This window comes from Cygnus atratus, chromosome 2 (assembly GCF_013377495.2).
Source record: "Cygnus atratus isolate AKBS03 ecotype Queensland, Australia chromosome 2, CAtr_DNAZoo_HiC_assembly, whole genome shotgun sequence".
Classification (NCBI taxonomy): domain Eukaryota; kingdom Metazoa; phylum Chordata; class Aves; order Anseriformes; family Anatidae; genus Cygnus; species Cygnus atratus.
In genome coordinates, this window is record NC_066363.1 from 23,017,306 (window position 1) to 23,033,821 (window position 16,516).

Here is a 16,516-nt window from a genome sequence, read left to right on the forward strand (position 1 = left end):
ACCCGTTGACCGATGCCCAGCCTATCCCCGAGCAGCCGGCCCCCTACCCCGGCTAGCCACCCCTATATATTGTTCAGCATGACGTCAGATGGTATGGAATACCCCTTTGGCCAGTTTGGGTCAGCTGTCCTGGGTCTGTCCCCTCCCAGCTCCTGCTGCATCCCTAGCCTGCTCGCTAGCAGGACAGAGCAAGAAGCTGAAAAGTCCTTGGCTTGGTGTAAGCACTGCTCTACAACAATTAAAACATCAGCATGTTATCAGCGCTCTTCTCATTCGAATCCCAAACATAGCACCCTACCAGCTACTAGGAGGAAAATTAACTCTGTCCTACCTGAAACCAGGACAGGGTCTCAGACGAATTAATAAATAACGTTTATCTAGAAGAAGAATGTTGTATTCATTTTTGGCTAGTGTTTTCTTTCATGAGTAGTTTCAGGCCTGTGGTAGGGTGACCCCAGCCAGCAGCTAAGCACGTGCCAGCTTCTAGCTCACTGCCTGCCCTGCCCCAACAGAATGGGGGAGAGAATTGTAAGAGGAAAAACAATAAATCCTTGCAGGTCAGTTTAATAAATGAAAGGGAAAAAAGGAGGGAGCAATCACTCACCAATTCACCAGTTCCCTCCAGCAGACAAAGACCCAGCCACTCTCCAAGCAACAGCTACTTCGGAGAGACTTACCACAGTCTATTGCCAAACATGATGTTACATGGCATGGAATATCCCTCGGGTCAGTCTGGGGCAGTGCTCCTGGCTGAGCCCCTCCCCAGCCTCTTGCTGACCCCCAGCCTACCTACTGGGGTCACGGAGTGAGAAAGAGAAGGGCCTGAAGCCGTGCAACAGCTGAACCACTGGTGTGCTATCACCATTGTTTTAGTCCCAAATCTAAAACATGCCACCCTGTGGGCTGTTATAAGGAGAACAAACTCCATCACAGGCAGGTGGGAAGGGTTTTGACCCTTGTACGTTAGTTGGCGTATAAAGGCAGGAAGGATAGGTGCTAGGGTATAAAGAGGAGATAAAAAATGTTAACTGACGTCACTGAAGTCTGATAGCTTAAAGTTTAAAGGACAGTTAATGTATAAACTGACACAGCATAGTTCTTACATGTTTAAAAACGTTGTATATAGGGACATAAACAGAGCAAGAAGTTACTAGAACAAAAGCCCCATATATAAGAGCACAATGCTGAAAGAGTTCTCTGGTATGTTTCATCTCACCCCTGCTTATAAGACATTCTAACAGGCAGTCATCCACTCGATGCATGGTGTCACAGACTTCATCTTGAAAATACCTAGCTCTCAAAACAAGCAACTTAAATTTTACTGATGTTCCAACAGACAAGAGTAAAATGATCATTCCAAAAGCTAACGCTTTCAGTTTGTACATCTGTCCTACGCTGCCAAAGACAAAAGAATGTGTTTTATCTTCTGCCATCTGCATGGTATTGTTAAGACAAAAAATGGTAGGTTACACTCCAGGAACTTTTTTTATTGAATTATAGGAAAGAAGTAAACTCATTACAGAAAAACTCATTATCTCCATAATGGTGGTTATTATACACAGTGCCTTACAATTTTATGAAAATAAAAAAAATCTTTAATAATTACAGGGTGAAAGTTAAAGATGACAGTACATGATTACTTGATATTCATTATCAAAACTAAAAAAGTGCGTAAAGCAATACCTTCATAAAATATTCCATTTCCGATATTGAGATACACAATCATGGAAACGTTTGGCAAAGCAAAACACAAACTGGAATGATAATCGTGATCAGCCACAACTTCCTTTTTGATTTAGATGCTCATAACACACTGTATGAACTAAAAAAAAAGAACAACCATTTATTAGAAGTACAGTAGAGTACAAGTTTCTTCTTCCTTTTTCTCCTGTTTTTTTTCTGTAAACATATTCAGTCCATGACCAACAAAGCTTTGAAATAACTATTTGCTAGTTTTCATATGTAAATTAAAACAAAAAAAATCTCCTTAACAACAACAGGACTACTTGAATCTACTGTTCTTCTCATCTTGCATAGATACAGTCAGGAAGGCAAAACCCACAAGCCTGACTAAGTATGATTTCTGTGTACATTCCACCACCCTCCCTAAATACCTACCAAACCTTAAAACAAAACAAAAAGTCAAAGGAAGTGATGGTAGCAAGTGACAGACTCTAAGGTCTGCTTGAACCATACTAGTAAGGAATCCATATAAAATGCGTAATGTGTAGATTTCTACAATTTCAAAGGCATACAAACTTGTTATCAGAGTACCCAATTCCAACTCTTTAAGCTAGCTGAACTCCAAAAGAAGAACTGAATAAAACACCCCCCACGCACACCTTTGCGGTCACTTCCCATTAATGTAACGAAGACAGGCACAAACTGAAATTATTGCTGTTCACCTTCAGTTTTAAGTTTTTCCTTAGTTTTACCCCGTAAATTTAACTGATTCATTGAAGTTCACTTACGTCATCATACTGGAAATTCACAAAACCCTGCTGAGACACATCCCTTCTTCTAAAACATTCTGCAAAAAAATATATTAAAAAGACAAAAACAAAAGTTAAGTAAGAAATAGTTATTTTTTAAAATGCATTCTACCTAAGATTTTATTTTGGCCAAATGCCTCATTGAAAATGCTTGTTTGTAATAACAGAAGACTAGCCCATAGCTTATACTACTCCTCATACTACAAGCAAACATTTTATGTAAATTTCTCACCTTCCTGAATTTTATTCTAAAGCAAAACACAAGGTTCAAGTTTGCAAGATGGAACAAACTGGGAAATGACAGCAGAGCAAAACAAAGGCAAGGAAAAAATAAAAATCCCCAAGCCACATAAATGACAACTCACGAAGAACACAGCAATTCATTCCAAGACTTAATGGATCTTCATATTTACCATATACAATGCTTTGTGTTCCACTATTAAATACAGTTTCCCAATTTTGATAACACAACTTTCCTGGTCTCTTGCATAAAGCTCATACAAGTCCATTTTTCAACGGGGATCGAAATAATCAATTTATAATTGTTATAGTTCTGCCCGTAAATTCTATTGAAAGAAACCTATTTTGCGTTACGTAAAAGTTAAAGTTGAACTTGAGATACCTGAGTAATCAGATTTTATGAAATAAAAACATATTACAGAGATGAAAGTAACAAGGCTATAATCCAACACACCGGTAAGAGCTCTGAGCTTCACACAGCAGGCAATGTAATCGTCAAATGTAATCTTTCCACGAGTGCTGTATCGCCTTGTGATTGCGGTCACTGCCTGCGGGCTCAATCTAAATCCTATTTGAAAACAGAAAGACTGGACTGAAGACAGGTAGGTTAACACAATCCAACGTTTTTATTGGAAATACCACGTGTCAGTTATTACAGGATAATTGGTACTGGGGAATGTTGGAACTCAGCATCAGATGCAAGGAAATTTCAGCACTTACCCATATTTGTCAAAGCTTTCTCCAGTTCTTCACGATCCACTGTGCCACTTCTATCGCTGTCAAAACTTACGAAGTGTTGCTTCCAGCCATTGACCACAGCCCACAGTTCTTTAAATTCATTAAATCCCAGTGTGCCAGACATATCCCTCTGATTCCAAAGCTAAGAAAAAGTTTCCTTGACTTCCAAAATTAAAAAAGTCCTCTGTTAAATGGAAATTGGTATTTTTATCATCTGTAGTTAAAAACTCTTTCTTTGACGGTCAATATTAACGGTATTTTGACTACTACTTCTGACAGCAAACTAACTAGAGCATCCCACAGCACTGACAGAGATAATAGCACCGGCCAAAACCAAACGCCAGCGAACTTGCCATCCACACTTCTCAGTGAAGCCTGATAAGATATTTGCTCTTTGTGAATGTAACTGAATTAACAAATTCCTCTTTTATCTGCTGCAGTGCAATTGTTACTGATGAAATACATATCTGAAATAAAATTACATGCCAAATAAAAAAAAGTAAGTTAGAATAATATCAGATCTCTGGTATCCATAGCAGTTTGTTCCAGGTGACCTATCAGTCCTTCCAGTTTAATTTCTGCTTTTTTTTTTTTTCTTTTTAAACAGCAAAACATTTGAACATGAGAGCCTAACTTTTAACTATTAAACTCTAAAGATTCCAATCCATCCTTGCACAGCATACAATAATTTTCCACAGGTTGTATGGCTGAATGCCACATACCCTCCCATTAGATACTTGAATTTGATAATTCAAGGAACAGGATTTAGGGGGCCCTCAAATACCGTCAGGCTGTGTAGTACAGATGCTTAATTCATTAGGACATCTATGATGCTGTCTAGTTTCAAAAGCACAATGAGCTATTTGAACAAACCTCCGTTCTGGGCTGTCAGATCTGACTCTTCATACATGCAGTGGGGAAACGGTCCCCTATACTTAGAGACCCCCCCTTGTGATAAAAAAGACCAGTCACTGACAGACTGATTTGTTAGAATTATTTCATCTTCCAAAATGAGTAAGAATGGATTTTTTTGTGTCCCCAATCATAATGATCATAACATATATCAAGTGTAGGCTGGAGGGAAATTACAAAGCATTTCCCAAATTTTGTGCACCCTCTTATCTTTGCTTACATAATGCAAAAACGTTTATATTTCATAATAAAGGATACATCCAGCATTGAGATCATGAGCCTGCAAGTCTCTACGTTGAAAGCTGTGTAAATTAGAAAAATGAAAATAAGTTATATTACAAGAATGATTTTCAGTTTTGTTCATCTAAATGTAACATTTTCAATAGCTTATTGTAATATACAATGTCTAAAATGTTACGATTTCTTCCACTGTACGCAGCCATGCTATGTTTTGATCCAAGTAAGGGCTTTTAATCATTACTTGTTAGAAACAGTGACAGCAGACAATGTGGAGACACTTCAAATCCTATATAAAATTAATTTGCTCTTATCTCAATCCATAAAGGTTTTGGGTTTCAATCAAAGCGGTCATTTATATTTTAGCATAGAAACCACTTTAGCAAGGTACTTTGCTCAACTTTATGAACCAAGCACTATGCACCCTGACAGAGGTGTTCTGCCACAGAATGTTTTAGTCGATATCCAAGTTCACCTTCAAAACCAAACACCTTTTAAGAATTGTCTTTCCATTACAAAACGCAACACTTCTGCAACTCCCAGCTCAGCAGCAGGAAGGAAGGCAGTTGAGAAGGGAAATCCTATCCACACAGAAATACAGCGAATTTACATTTCAAAGTAGTCTGTATGGAAAGAAAACCACGCAAATAAAAGAAACTGCAGGAAGCACGACTACAAGCATTTTCTGGTAGATGGCATAAGAATTAGTGCACTCAAGCGCGTTTGTTTGTTTGTTCAAATTGTTAACTTACGTTTATACGCTCCTGCAATCCCTGACTGGGTGAGACATCTCTGTAGCTCATCAGCATCTATTTGTCCATCCTTTCGATAACAGAAGATGTATCAGCTATTGCTTTAGTTCCCTCTCCCAGTTTAGTTTCTCCCAGTACCCGCTCCCTTTTCAGTGGCATTAATTTACCCTTTCAAGAAACAACTGATTACCTCTCTCTTTCTGCTACATGACAAACTGCCTTTGATAACCCATATCTCTAACGATGTTTCTTTAGTTGATATTTTTGCAACACAAACAAGCTTTCACATCTAGTGATCTCAAAAAATGAAACTGATATTTTTTTCTGGTATTTAACTGGTATCTTTTTCACTTTAACTTAGAGACTTATGATCTCATGGCTACACAGGAAACCTGGAACCCAGCTCATACATACCCTCCTCTCGAGACAGCCTTAAGACTTAGAAATCTTTAAAAAAAAAAAAAGTTTGCTTGCTTGGGAATAATAAGCAAAACAAACAAAAGCAGAAAGCAAACAATTTGGAAAGAAAAAGAGAAAAAGACATTGAAAAGATCTGAAAAGTGACTCCCCTCCCAAGCATCCTTCTCAAGCCAAATAAAACAACAGCTAAGTCACGGAAAGCAATGAGCTGTCAAAAGTGGAAGTGCAACGCTAGGCCACATTCCTCACACACCCACCATAAAGTTTTGTTCACAGAGAGTTTTGAGTATAATTTAATCTGATTCAAGGATGGAATGTTACATCTGCAGATACCAAAACCAACGCAACTTTAGTGTAAAGCATTAAAACGGGGAATAAAGAGTTGCTTTGCATTTAAGAGAAACTTATTTGCCTCGGCATTTTCCTAAGATTTTTAAAACCACTGCACAGAGATATGCTACTAAATGGCCTGGTTAAAATGATGCAGGCAGCTAACTTTCAGAAATGAAGTAACATTTGTAGGAAAAAGTAGTAGTTAATATACTAAGTGACGTTTTACAAGGTCTGGAAAAAGAGCAACAACATTTTGATTCTATGTAACATCGACAGGTGTAAAAAACAGAATTTCTTCTGATCTACTCCATCACTCCAACTACACAGATGTAACAGAAACATTACACTCAAGAGAAAATAAATAAATAAATAAAAACAATAAATTAGCCGTGCATTGTAAGAAACAAATATTTTCAAAGGCCTTGAGTATTCTGAAAGAAAGGCAGCATCTGTATAACTTCATAACAGAAAGCAAGACAGAAAAGCATGGTTTTTATTTTTATCATGATTAACATTACTGTAAAGGTACTTGGCCTTCTATTTATTTTTCTCAGGTAGAACTTAAGGAAACTATAAAAGGCACGGAGGCTTTGCAAACAGATTAAAAAGAAAGATTATTAGTTCCTACAAAGATAGAGTCAATTCATTTAATAAATGTCTGACTTCTTTCAATAAACAAAGGCAATTAATTCCTCAAACGTAAAACAAGATTTCTGTTGTAAACTACTTCAAAGAAAGCTCACAGATAACATTATATATTGTTTAGGCATAAAAACAACACAGCAGCAAACCAAGATGAAAAACTTTACTAATTCTATAGTAAGTTCTTACAGAAAACTGCGAGATGTGGCTTTTTGCAGACTTACATGGATGGCTATAAAAACCACTGGTAAGTCATCTGTTTGATTTCACTGTCTCCTTGCAGGATTCTTACCAGACAACCACTGCTCCCTGAAACAGACTCTGCTGATTCCAAGGGTAACATTTCAAAAGCTACCCTGTTTACTCAAATAAGGAATGACTCTGCCATATAAAAGGTATTTAGAGTACTAACTTAAATACTTTAAGTACTAACTTGACCACACCCATTAGCTCACTGGGTCACCAGCTTTTGGTGACCATGCTGCACTTGAGTAGTCTGGCAGCGCAGTCTGTGCTTTGCTGAGGTCCAGCTCTTGTCACCTGTTCTCCACAGCGCTGCATCCTGCTTGCTGTTATCACCCTTTTTCCTCTCTACAATAGGAGCGTACTCATTTTTCCAGCACTAGTTACAGGCTCTACCTAGCACATTACCTGGTGGCACCAGATGCAGAAGCATCTGAGCTGGCAGGAAATTGTAAGCACACATTCAGCAGAATTTAGATTGGGCTACGCCTTACTGGACAGGCATTCACCTTTATTACAAAAACATGCAGTTTATGTATGCATAAGCAATGTTACAGAAGTAACACACAGAATGTAAGATGCATTATTAATCCAAATGAGTAACAGAGAACAAAAAGCAGTGAGCCAAATTACAGTCTTAACCTGGGAATTTAAACATCAACTAGTCTGCTGGATTTAAACTTCCACGTTGTGGTTACGTGCACCTGTGGATATCAGATCCAGAAGCAGAGTTTCAGATTTCCACACACCCTATGTGTACAATAAATAGCTTTGTTATTTGTATTGCCAGCAAAGACAGAACTTCTAGCTCAATAAATCTAACTCACATGCTCCTAACCTTTGCAACCCATTTCAGGAACTATGTATTTCTAGTAACATCCATAATTACACAAAAATTATGTATGCCATGAAATTACAAAAAAAAATAAAAAAATGCAGTGCAGAATGACAAAGGGGAAAAAAAAGAGACCTAAAATAAAAGTTGTGAATGCCCTTTCCCCTGAAAGAGTAATCACTCTATCCTACAAGCACACCCTGATGTTGGCACAGATAAAGACTGCTATTCCATTTGTGAATCCATTAAGCCACTTTATCACATAATATATTTCTTGTTAGCATTTCCCACTCTTAACACAAACATCTCCACAGCTGACGTTCCCCACCATTTCTGGCTTCCTTCTCCAGAAACAGCATTCCCCAACGAATGGCTATACCACAATTCCGTTCCAACGTTTCCTGTAATATATAGTCACTGAATAGATTTATACAGGAACTATAGTCTGTATATGAATGCAGCTATACTGTACATAGCGCAGCTATACAGCATGTAGTACAGCTGTATATACCTAGGCAGTAACTACACAGTTTGAATAATGCTAACTAGCTCTTCAACCGTGCTAAAGCATTCTAGCAGCCAGGCTAAGTAAGACCAATCAGCTATTTTTTTTTTCAAAAACTTGAAACTACAGAGCTCTCCCTACTGCAAACATGTGGCATCCCTCTTTCTAAAACCTCATGTAGAAATGACTCTCCAGAAAAGTATTTCCAACAAATGAGTAACATTTAAGCTTACCTGCCCTGCTACAGCAGAAAAATAACCATACAAAGGATCCTGAGCTTGTCCAGGGAATGCTGGTCCTCCTGGGGCTCCGCCATACTTATAAATCAAGAAGAAAAATGATTAGTTTTAAATTAATGCTTCAGTGTAAGTAATTGTACTGTCTGTACTTAAGAATCAACATGTGTTTTTATATACATAGCATATTAAAAAGTCTGAACAATGAAAAAAAAACCCACAGTTCCTTTAGAAAAGAAAGCACACAGTCCTGGGCCTGGTACGCTCATTTAGTACAATTTAAGCACATCAGGGTAAAACCTTGCACAGGGACTAGTCACTCATCTGGATGCAGTATCACATATCCCATCGAGCTTAAATTTTAAAGTCTAGTACTAGTAAAAACGCGATCCTGAAGATTAAGACTAGCAATGCACCTCTAACTTTTCTTTCCGCTTCAAAAAAAAACATTGTGCAAGACAGACCTCGAGGGAAAACGCTGGGAAGAAAACATGCATTAACATTCAGCTTGGAGACTGCTCTTTAACATAACTGATTCTTAACTGAAACACCATGATGTGACTTCAATTTTGTTCGTGTTGAAGGGCTGATAACCACAAACGACACTGTAAGCCCCTCGCCCGCGGGCTGCTACCCGCAGCAGCAGCTTTTCCGTCAGCCGCTGCGCTGACAGGAAAGCGCCGCCGGAGCCTCTCCAGAGGCGGCCTGAGGGCCCCCAAAGGCGGCCCCGGGACCCCCGATGGGGAAGCAGGAAAGGGACGGGACGGGACGGGACGGGACGGGACGGGACGGGACGGGACGGGACGGGACGGGAGTGCCCCACCGCAGCCCCGTCCCCCCACCGCAGACCAGGCAGCCCCGCAGGCAGCCCCGCAGGCAGCCCCCAGCCCGGTCCCGGCCCCGCAGGCAGCCCCCGACCCAGCCACCCGGCCCCCACCCCGCTCACCCCTCCCTGGTAGAAGCCGCCGCCGGGCGCAGGCTGCCCGGGATACGCCATCTTCTGCTCGCCCCTGCCCCGCCCGGCCCGGCCGCGCCCCGCAGCAACCACAGGGCCCGCCCCGAGGGGGGAGGAAGGAAATCACGTAGAGCCTCGGGCTCCGGGAAGAGCCGCCTACGGGCGGCTCGAAGCTCTGCCAGCCGTGCGGGGCAGCCGGCTGCCTCCTGCCAGCGGGGCAGCCGGGCAGCTCAAGGTGGTGTTGTTGGGAGCTGAGGGAGACCCCAAAAACTCCCCTCTGTTCCGGGTGGTACAGGCCGCCTGGCCGCAGTGGGCTTTTCCGCCCCACAGCCGGGGGACGGGCATGGCGCAGCCTCCGGGCTGCCCGCGGCCGGGAGGGCACCAGCCCCTTCCCTTTTCCTCCCCTGCCCTCAGCCCTTTCCATCGGCTTTGTGCCGCCTGGTGGGCACCCTGGTGGGTGACTCGTTTCGTTTTGGGCTAAAGTAGTCGTCCCTATCGTGCCGTTATCTGCAAAGTCATTTGGAGAGCACTGGAAGTATTCACCGGAGAATCACCTGTGCTGATGGCAGGTTGTTTTTAAGTCACCTGTCTGTGATTTTTGAAATGCCCATAAAGGCTGTAAGCTCCATGGTTTTTATCTTTTGTGCATATACATCATGCATGTCACAGAATGCATCGTTATGTCAAACACGTTCTTCTCTTTTATGATGCTGTAGCTTTCTCTTAAAAGTCAACACCTAATCCTGGTCCCAAATAACAGAATCACGGAATCATCTAGGTTGGAAGAGACCTCCAAGATCACCCAGTCCAACCTCTGACCTAACACTAACAAGTCCTCCACTAAACCATATCACTAAGCTCTAAATCTAAACATCTTTTAAAGACCTCCAGGGATGGTGACTCAACCACTTCCCTGGGCAGCCCATTCCAATGCCTAACAACCCTTTCAGTAAAGTTCTTCCTAATATCCAACCTAAACCTCCCCTGGCGCAACTTTAGCCCGTTCCCCCTTGTCCTGTCACCAGGCACGTGGGAGAATAGACCAACCCCCACCTCGCTACAGCCTCCTTTAAGGTACCTGTAGAGAGCGATAAGGTCGCCCCTGAGCCTCCTCTTCTCTAGGCTGAACAACCCCAGCTCCCTCAGCTGCTCCTCGTAAGACTTGTTCTCCAGACCCCTTACCAGCTTCGTTGCCCTTCTCTGGACTCGCTCAGGCACCTCGATGTCTTTCTTGTAGTGAGGGGCCCAAAACTGAACAAGGGAATACACAAACTGTACAACTTTCCCTTGGGCCAGTAGATTTAAATCCTTTTGGAGCAAGGGAGAGGGAGGAACTGTTCTGCAGGACTTACAAAGGGCTGGGTCCCATCAGTAGCCCTTGGTCTGCATCCGCTCAGGTTTTGGCGATCAGCTAGGGGAGATTTGGCCAACACCAAGGAAAGTTTTGATGCAACAGCCTTCTCCTGCCTAGAGGAACCCACTGCTACCGCCTCTGTCTTATCCCTGCTGACCCCTTTTTGCTGCTGTAGCCCAGGCAGCAACAGCTGAAGTGACCATGGCTTGGTCTGAGCTGGGATGTTTGTTTCCAAAGTATTAGAACGTCCTCATATTGAGAGGTATTTAATTAAGATGAGAAGTTATTTGCTACAGTCTGTATGACTGAAACAAATCTACTCATTAAGGCTTCTCAGGGTAAATGATTTACTGTCAGAAATCTAAAAGCATAGCATTTTATTGTCTGTTAGCATAATTTCTGAAGAACTTGATTAAATCTGAGTAGGACCTTATTAATTTAATCCCTTTAAGTTATAGTAAACTTTTCATTAAGAGTGAATCACCCTTCTCAGATTCCAAGTCATTCAGTAAACACGTCCTTCAGACAATATCTATATAGCATATTTTTTATTATTTCAGCACCAGTTACACTGATACTGTTAACAGATGCCACTAATGTGAAACCAAGTGCTGGGGTGTTCTGTGAAATTCAGCATTCAATAGGGTTGCCAACTCAAAGAGGGAAATCGTTATTTAGTACCTTCATCACACAGGGTATCATATATGAATTCCACCTTTCCAGGGCAGCTGAGAAGAAACGCAGTGAATCTGGCTAGCTTTTTGGCTTAAGAAATACCTGTCACACAAGAGTATTTGTGAACACATCTGTTGATATTAAACTGTGCAACAGTCAGTTTTATTTACCAGAATTAATTTATGTGTGGTATAGGTTATGAGAGACACTGTGCTGAACCTTGTTACGGTATATATAATAATATTTGGGCAAGAGGCCTTCGTAATCAAGATTTATAATCAAGATTATAATCGTTTTTAATCAAGATTCTTAATCGTTCTTAATCGTTCTTAATCAAGATTTATAATCATAATCAAGAGTTATAATGATAAAAAATGAAAGTTTGGAAAGATTGAAAATAAGTGGCAAATAATATAAGTGATAAGATTTGAAGAGGTATACACTGATAAGCAAAATGTCAAATCATTTGTATGTGTGGCCAATAGATTAAAGATAATCGGAAGGATTTTTTAACTGCATTAGTAAGAAAAAACAGATAAGATGCAGGCCTGGTGGTAGATGAAGGTGCTCAAACTGCAATAGCTGTATAGATAAACCTGTTTCATAAGGGGTTTATTGTTTGTTTTGTGTATTCAGCATGACTATTTAGACATCTTCCATTTACAGTACTTCTTCCGAGACTATTGGTAATGAGCACTGCTTTCTCTGATTAATATTTGTGTGATTGTCTAAATTCAGCCACACCTAAGAAAAAGAGCTGGGAGACAGCTAGAACAAAGCAGTGTATTCTATGTGGTTTGTTGGGTAGGTGTTTTGTTTGCACTGGTGCATTTAGCTTTTATTTAGTTTTTATCAAGGCAAAAGGAAGGCAGAGCGAGATTAACCAGTACATATCTGCCTTCTGCAGGGCTCCTGATCTGTGGTAGCTGTTTAAGTTACAAGAAATTAGAAATTAGAGCACTAGGAATACACCAGTAAGAAATTTGTGTATGACTACTGATTTCGCAGATCTCAGAGAATATGTAAGCCCTCTAGTGGGAATACCAAAGACAAGAAACACAGAATGCTAGTACTGTTGCCCTTCTGAGATAACTAATTACATTTTCCCAAGAAAAGGCCTAAGTAAAATAATTTTGTCTAGAAAATGAAAACTTGGTGTACAGCTTCCATTCCATAGCTTTTTCTGGATTCTTCATGATGAGATTTTAAGTGGTTCAAAACTGAGCTACAGTAATAGCGTTAGTACCTTGAAATCTGATTGCTGTATTTACTATGCTTCCTCACAGTGGATGAGAGGCAAGCATAAATCTACCACTGGTCACATACCTGCTTGCCTGTCTTCCTTCCTGCTTGCCCCACCATTGAACTAAGTTTGTGTGTATTCAAGTCTGACGTGAGCTCACGCATGATGTGGGAATTCAGCCACCCTGAACTGGAAGCCTTAAGATCCTCAGTGTTGCCCCATCCTTGCCATCTGGTCCAGTGGCTGCAAGATCAGGGGCTGCGTGCTGAGGCTACAGGCTTTCCTGGCAAACTGGGTATGGAATTTGTCCTTTCCAGAACTGCAATAAAAGAAGCTATGGAGGAAAAAGGGAATTAAAGGGTAAAGCTCAAATTTCCTGAAATGTTTACTTAGCACTTCAGAAGCATTAAAAGCTTGAGAATAAGTTTATATTACTTAAGGAGGGGCAAAAAATGATCCAATTACCCTTTTAATTGCCATAACTTGACAAGAGACATAAATTCAGACAGTGGAAAGGTAAATATAGGACAGACCAGAGGCCTCAATATAATGCCTTGCTCAGTGCCTCCAATGGATAGTGCTTCATTGTTTGTCTGTTTTGTCTTTTTTGACACCAGCCCTTTTTTTTTTTTTTTTTTTTCCTGTTTACTGTACAGTATTTATACTCAGTTCTGCAGCTAGTTATTTTGTACAAGGATTTTCTGCTGCACTCATCACTATGATAGCCAAGTATTTTGCTGGTATCATCAAATAATGTGCTTGCAAGGGCGGGGGTGGGGAAGGTATATTAGAAGAGAGTTATGGAGATGAAAAGTTTCTATAAATGTTGATTGTCCATTTTGACCTACTTGAATTTTCTCCAAGCCCATATGATTTCAAACCTTAGTTTTCCCTCCCAACTCCAACCCCTTTAACAGACGTCTCAGTGATAAACTTCCTTACTCCCTACTCCTTCCCTTCTTTGGTTCCTTTGCATTCAGCATGGTGGGTCTTCTTCATCACTCACTGGGCATCAGCAAGTGTATCACTGAAGGCCTAAAGCAAGGTAATCTTAATTGTGGATGGCGCAGTACAATAACGCAACCTAATAACACAACCTAGCACATTCATTTCATTATAAATATTGCAGTTTGTGCATTCCCAAGGCAGGAAATCTTTACTGAATTAAAGCTAAAATGTAGTTTTGCAGTGGCAACATTATTTCTATTTTACGGCTTGCAGTTGGATGATTCCCAAGATGGTCTTTAGCTAAAGTTGTAATTAAGGCATTAAGATATCTGAGAACAGCAGTGATACATGCCTGTGACTTGGAAAAGACATTTAAACTTCTGCTTTCTTTGCATATCACTTAGCAATTGAACTGTGTATAAAGGATTGCAGCACAACAAAGTTCATCAATAAGACAACTGATTCCCTCTCATACAACACTTGCTACAGTCATAAGTATCGTCATATAAGTTCTGATATATACCAGAATATATATTCTGGTATTTTACTTCCATTTGGGTGGAACTCAGGTGTAATGACTAGAAGATTGGCATTAGCTTGTGAAGCTCCTAGGTCCAGATGGAAAGCAAGCCCTAAGAACCCCTTTTCCTGTGAAGCAATGTCACAGGTATTCAGCTACAAGAGGGTATTTCTGGTACCACTCCCTATTTTCTGAAAGATTTCTTTAAATAAAGCAAAACAAAACAAAACAAAACCCACTGTGGCTATCTGGTGAAAAATGGACAAATAGTCCAGGGGGCAAAGCCTGAAATGTATAATCTGTGGGCTAAAGAGAAGAGTCCCATGTGTTTCTTCTCTTCATTAAAGTTTCTGTTCTGGCTGCACAGTGGCTTGATTTTAATACATGAGCTGAAGCATATTGTTTTGCGAAATTCCCTGTAGCTAGGAATTTAGAGCACAGGCTTGCTCCGAGGAAGCCTAAAACTCATTTCTGCCACTTTATGGGTATAAACCCTAAGCATTAAGGCATAGCTGTGCATTAGTTATGCAAATAATTGGCGCAGTGCTGTTCTCCCTGCCATGTTTTGCACTGAGCTCAGTTCTGCCAAGTGTTCCCATCCGAGGCTTTAGGAATTACGGTCATCTTGAGTTCCAATATGGTGTTAGGTGGGAAACAAGCTCATATCGGTTAGTCAGCCATGGAGCAGTACTTCTGGACTCAAACCCAGCATATAGAACATAGAAATGGAGTTTCAGGTGTCTAAATTGCATGGTTGTCACCTGTTAGGTCCCTGATGTCCGTTTGGGCTCTCATTTTTACCTCTCAAGTTTCTTGGCAATTTGGGCAGATGTGTTTAATCGCTCTGTGTCTACTGCTTCAAAAGAGTTGACACCACTGCAGCGTTACCAGAATTCACCTTCGTTTGCTGATCTGTAATTTCCATAATTGATGAGACTGGCTGAATTATTGGGGAAATGTCTTGGGCTGGTTTGCTGCAGCACTAATGTGGCACTCACACGCTAGTAGTGGCATGCAAATAGCTGACTTTGGGAAAGTAAAGCTTATTATGTTAAATGAATTTCTTTCTTTATTTAAGGTAACGGCACAAATGCAGTGCCCCACTACCACGAGTGATGTGACAGACTGGGGGAAATTACAATTTTCAGCGTGACCGGAGCGAAAGAGTTGTGCCACACCCTGCGGAAAAAAGCCCCATTCCTGCTCATGGTGTCTCCTCTTGGTGCATGTGCTGGTGACTACTTCTGTTACTATGTGGGGTGTGTGTCGAAAATTCCTTAAGTATTGCAACACACACACCCAGGCGGCCAGCATATGATGTATTTGCAGTTCCTGTCACAAAGTTTTATCATACCTTGAGTACACTTGTAAAACACAACTGTTCTTCCTCCTTCTGTGGCTTCTGTAAATATTTTTCCTCAAACATATAATTCCCTATTTTCTCTGTTCCTCATATTAGCTTTTTTTCTGTTCTCTCTCTCCTTTTTTTTTTTTTTTTTTTTTTTCAAACTGCCTTTCCATTTAAGGACTCAGCCTGTTGCTGTCGCGGAGATCGCCCACGAGGTGTCACACTGGTACTGCCAATACGGGCACATCAGCCCATGCTTGGTGGCTTTTTAACTTAGACCGGTTTTTAACATATACAAAAAGAAGCTCAGCCATATACATATACAAAAAGAAGCTTCAGCAGGAACAGAATCCACCTTGACCGATGTCAGATACTTCTGCTTGGGTCTCAGTTCTGATCCGTAAAATGAGCCCTGAGCCATTCTTCGTGCCAAACTCCCTTTGTAAACAGTGGTTTAGGAGTTTATATGTAGGCTTGTATACCAGGAAAACAAACAAACAAACAAAAAACAACCTTAGCATAGGTTCATTCATGCATATATATTTGAAAAGCTGATCTGAATTTTTTGGCTAATATATACACATTTGGGTATGATAGTTTTAAATAACTAGAATAGTTAATCACTGTAATTTCTAAAATTAGCTGTAGTTTTGGAGATAAATTTTGTCTTTATGAAAAACGTTATGATGTCCACAGAAGAGGGGGAAGTCTGGCACAAAGTATTTCATTTTGCCATATTTTATATAAACTAGATTGCAGGGAACTTTTCCCTCTGTTGGGAGTAAGAAAATGTTATTTGGGAAAATTCTTTCTATCCACCTACAGAGAGTGAGTGCTATCTACAAATGAGGTCAAGATTAATCAAATAGTCAGTAATCATTAGCCAGC

The 16,516-nt window shown here is 40.6% G+C and overlaps 1 protein-coding gene across 1 annotated transcript; it reads right to left on the reverse strand.

The window, feature by feature from the left end:
* Positions 1-1,466: 1,466 nt before the first annotated feature.
* SRI (sorcin) lies at positions 1,467-9,650 on the reverse strand. The gene is made up of 8 exons (XM_035545236.2): positions 9,532-9,650; positions 8,583-8,666; positions 5,372-5,441; positions 4,641-4,684; positions 3,453-3,600; positions 3,187-3,300; positions 2,472-2,530; positions 1,467-1,822 (listed from the first exon to the last, which is right to left on the reverse strand). The coding sequence occupies exons 1-8, from the start codon at positions 9,580-9,582 to the stop codon at positions 1,796-1,798; spliced, it is 597 nt and encodes a 198-aa protein (XP_035401129.1). The 5' UTR covers positions 9,583-9,650; the 3' UTR covers positions 1,467-1,795.
* Positions 9,651-16,516: the final 6,866 nt, after the last annotated feature.

Coding starts and splice junctions, on each gene's coding strand:
- SRI (XM_035545236.2), bottom strand. CDS start 9,582: ATGGCGTATCCCGGGCAGCCTGCGCCCGGCGGCGGCTTCTACCAGGGA. Junction 4,685..5,371: donor GATTGCAGGAGCGTATAAAC/GTAAGTTAACAA, acceptor TAATTTACACAG/CTTTCAACGTAGAGACTTGC. Junction 3,301..3,452: donor GAAAGCTTTGACAAATATGG/GTAAGTGCTGAA, acceptor GTTTTCAAATAG/GATTTAGATTGAGCCCGCAG.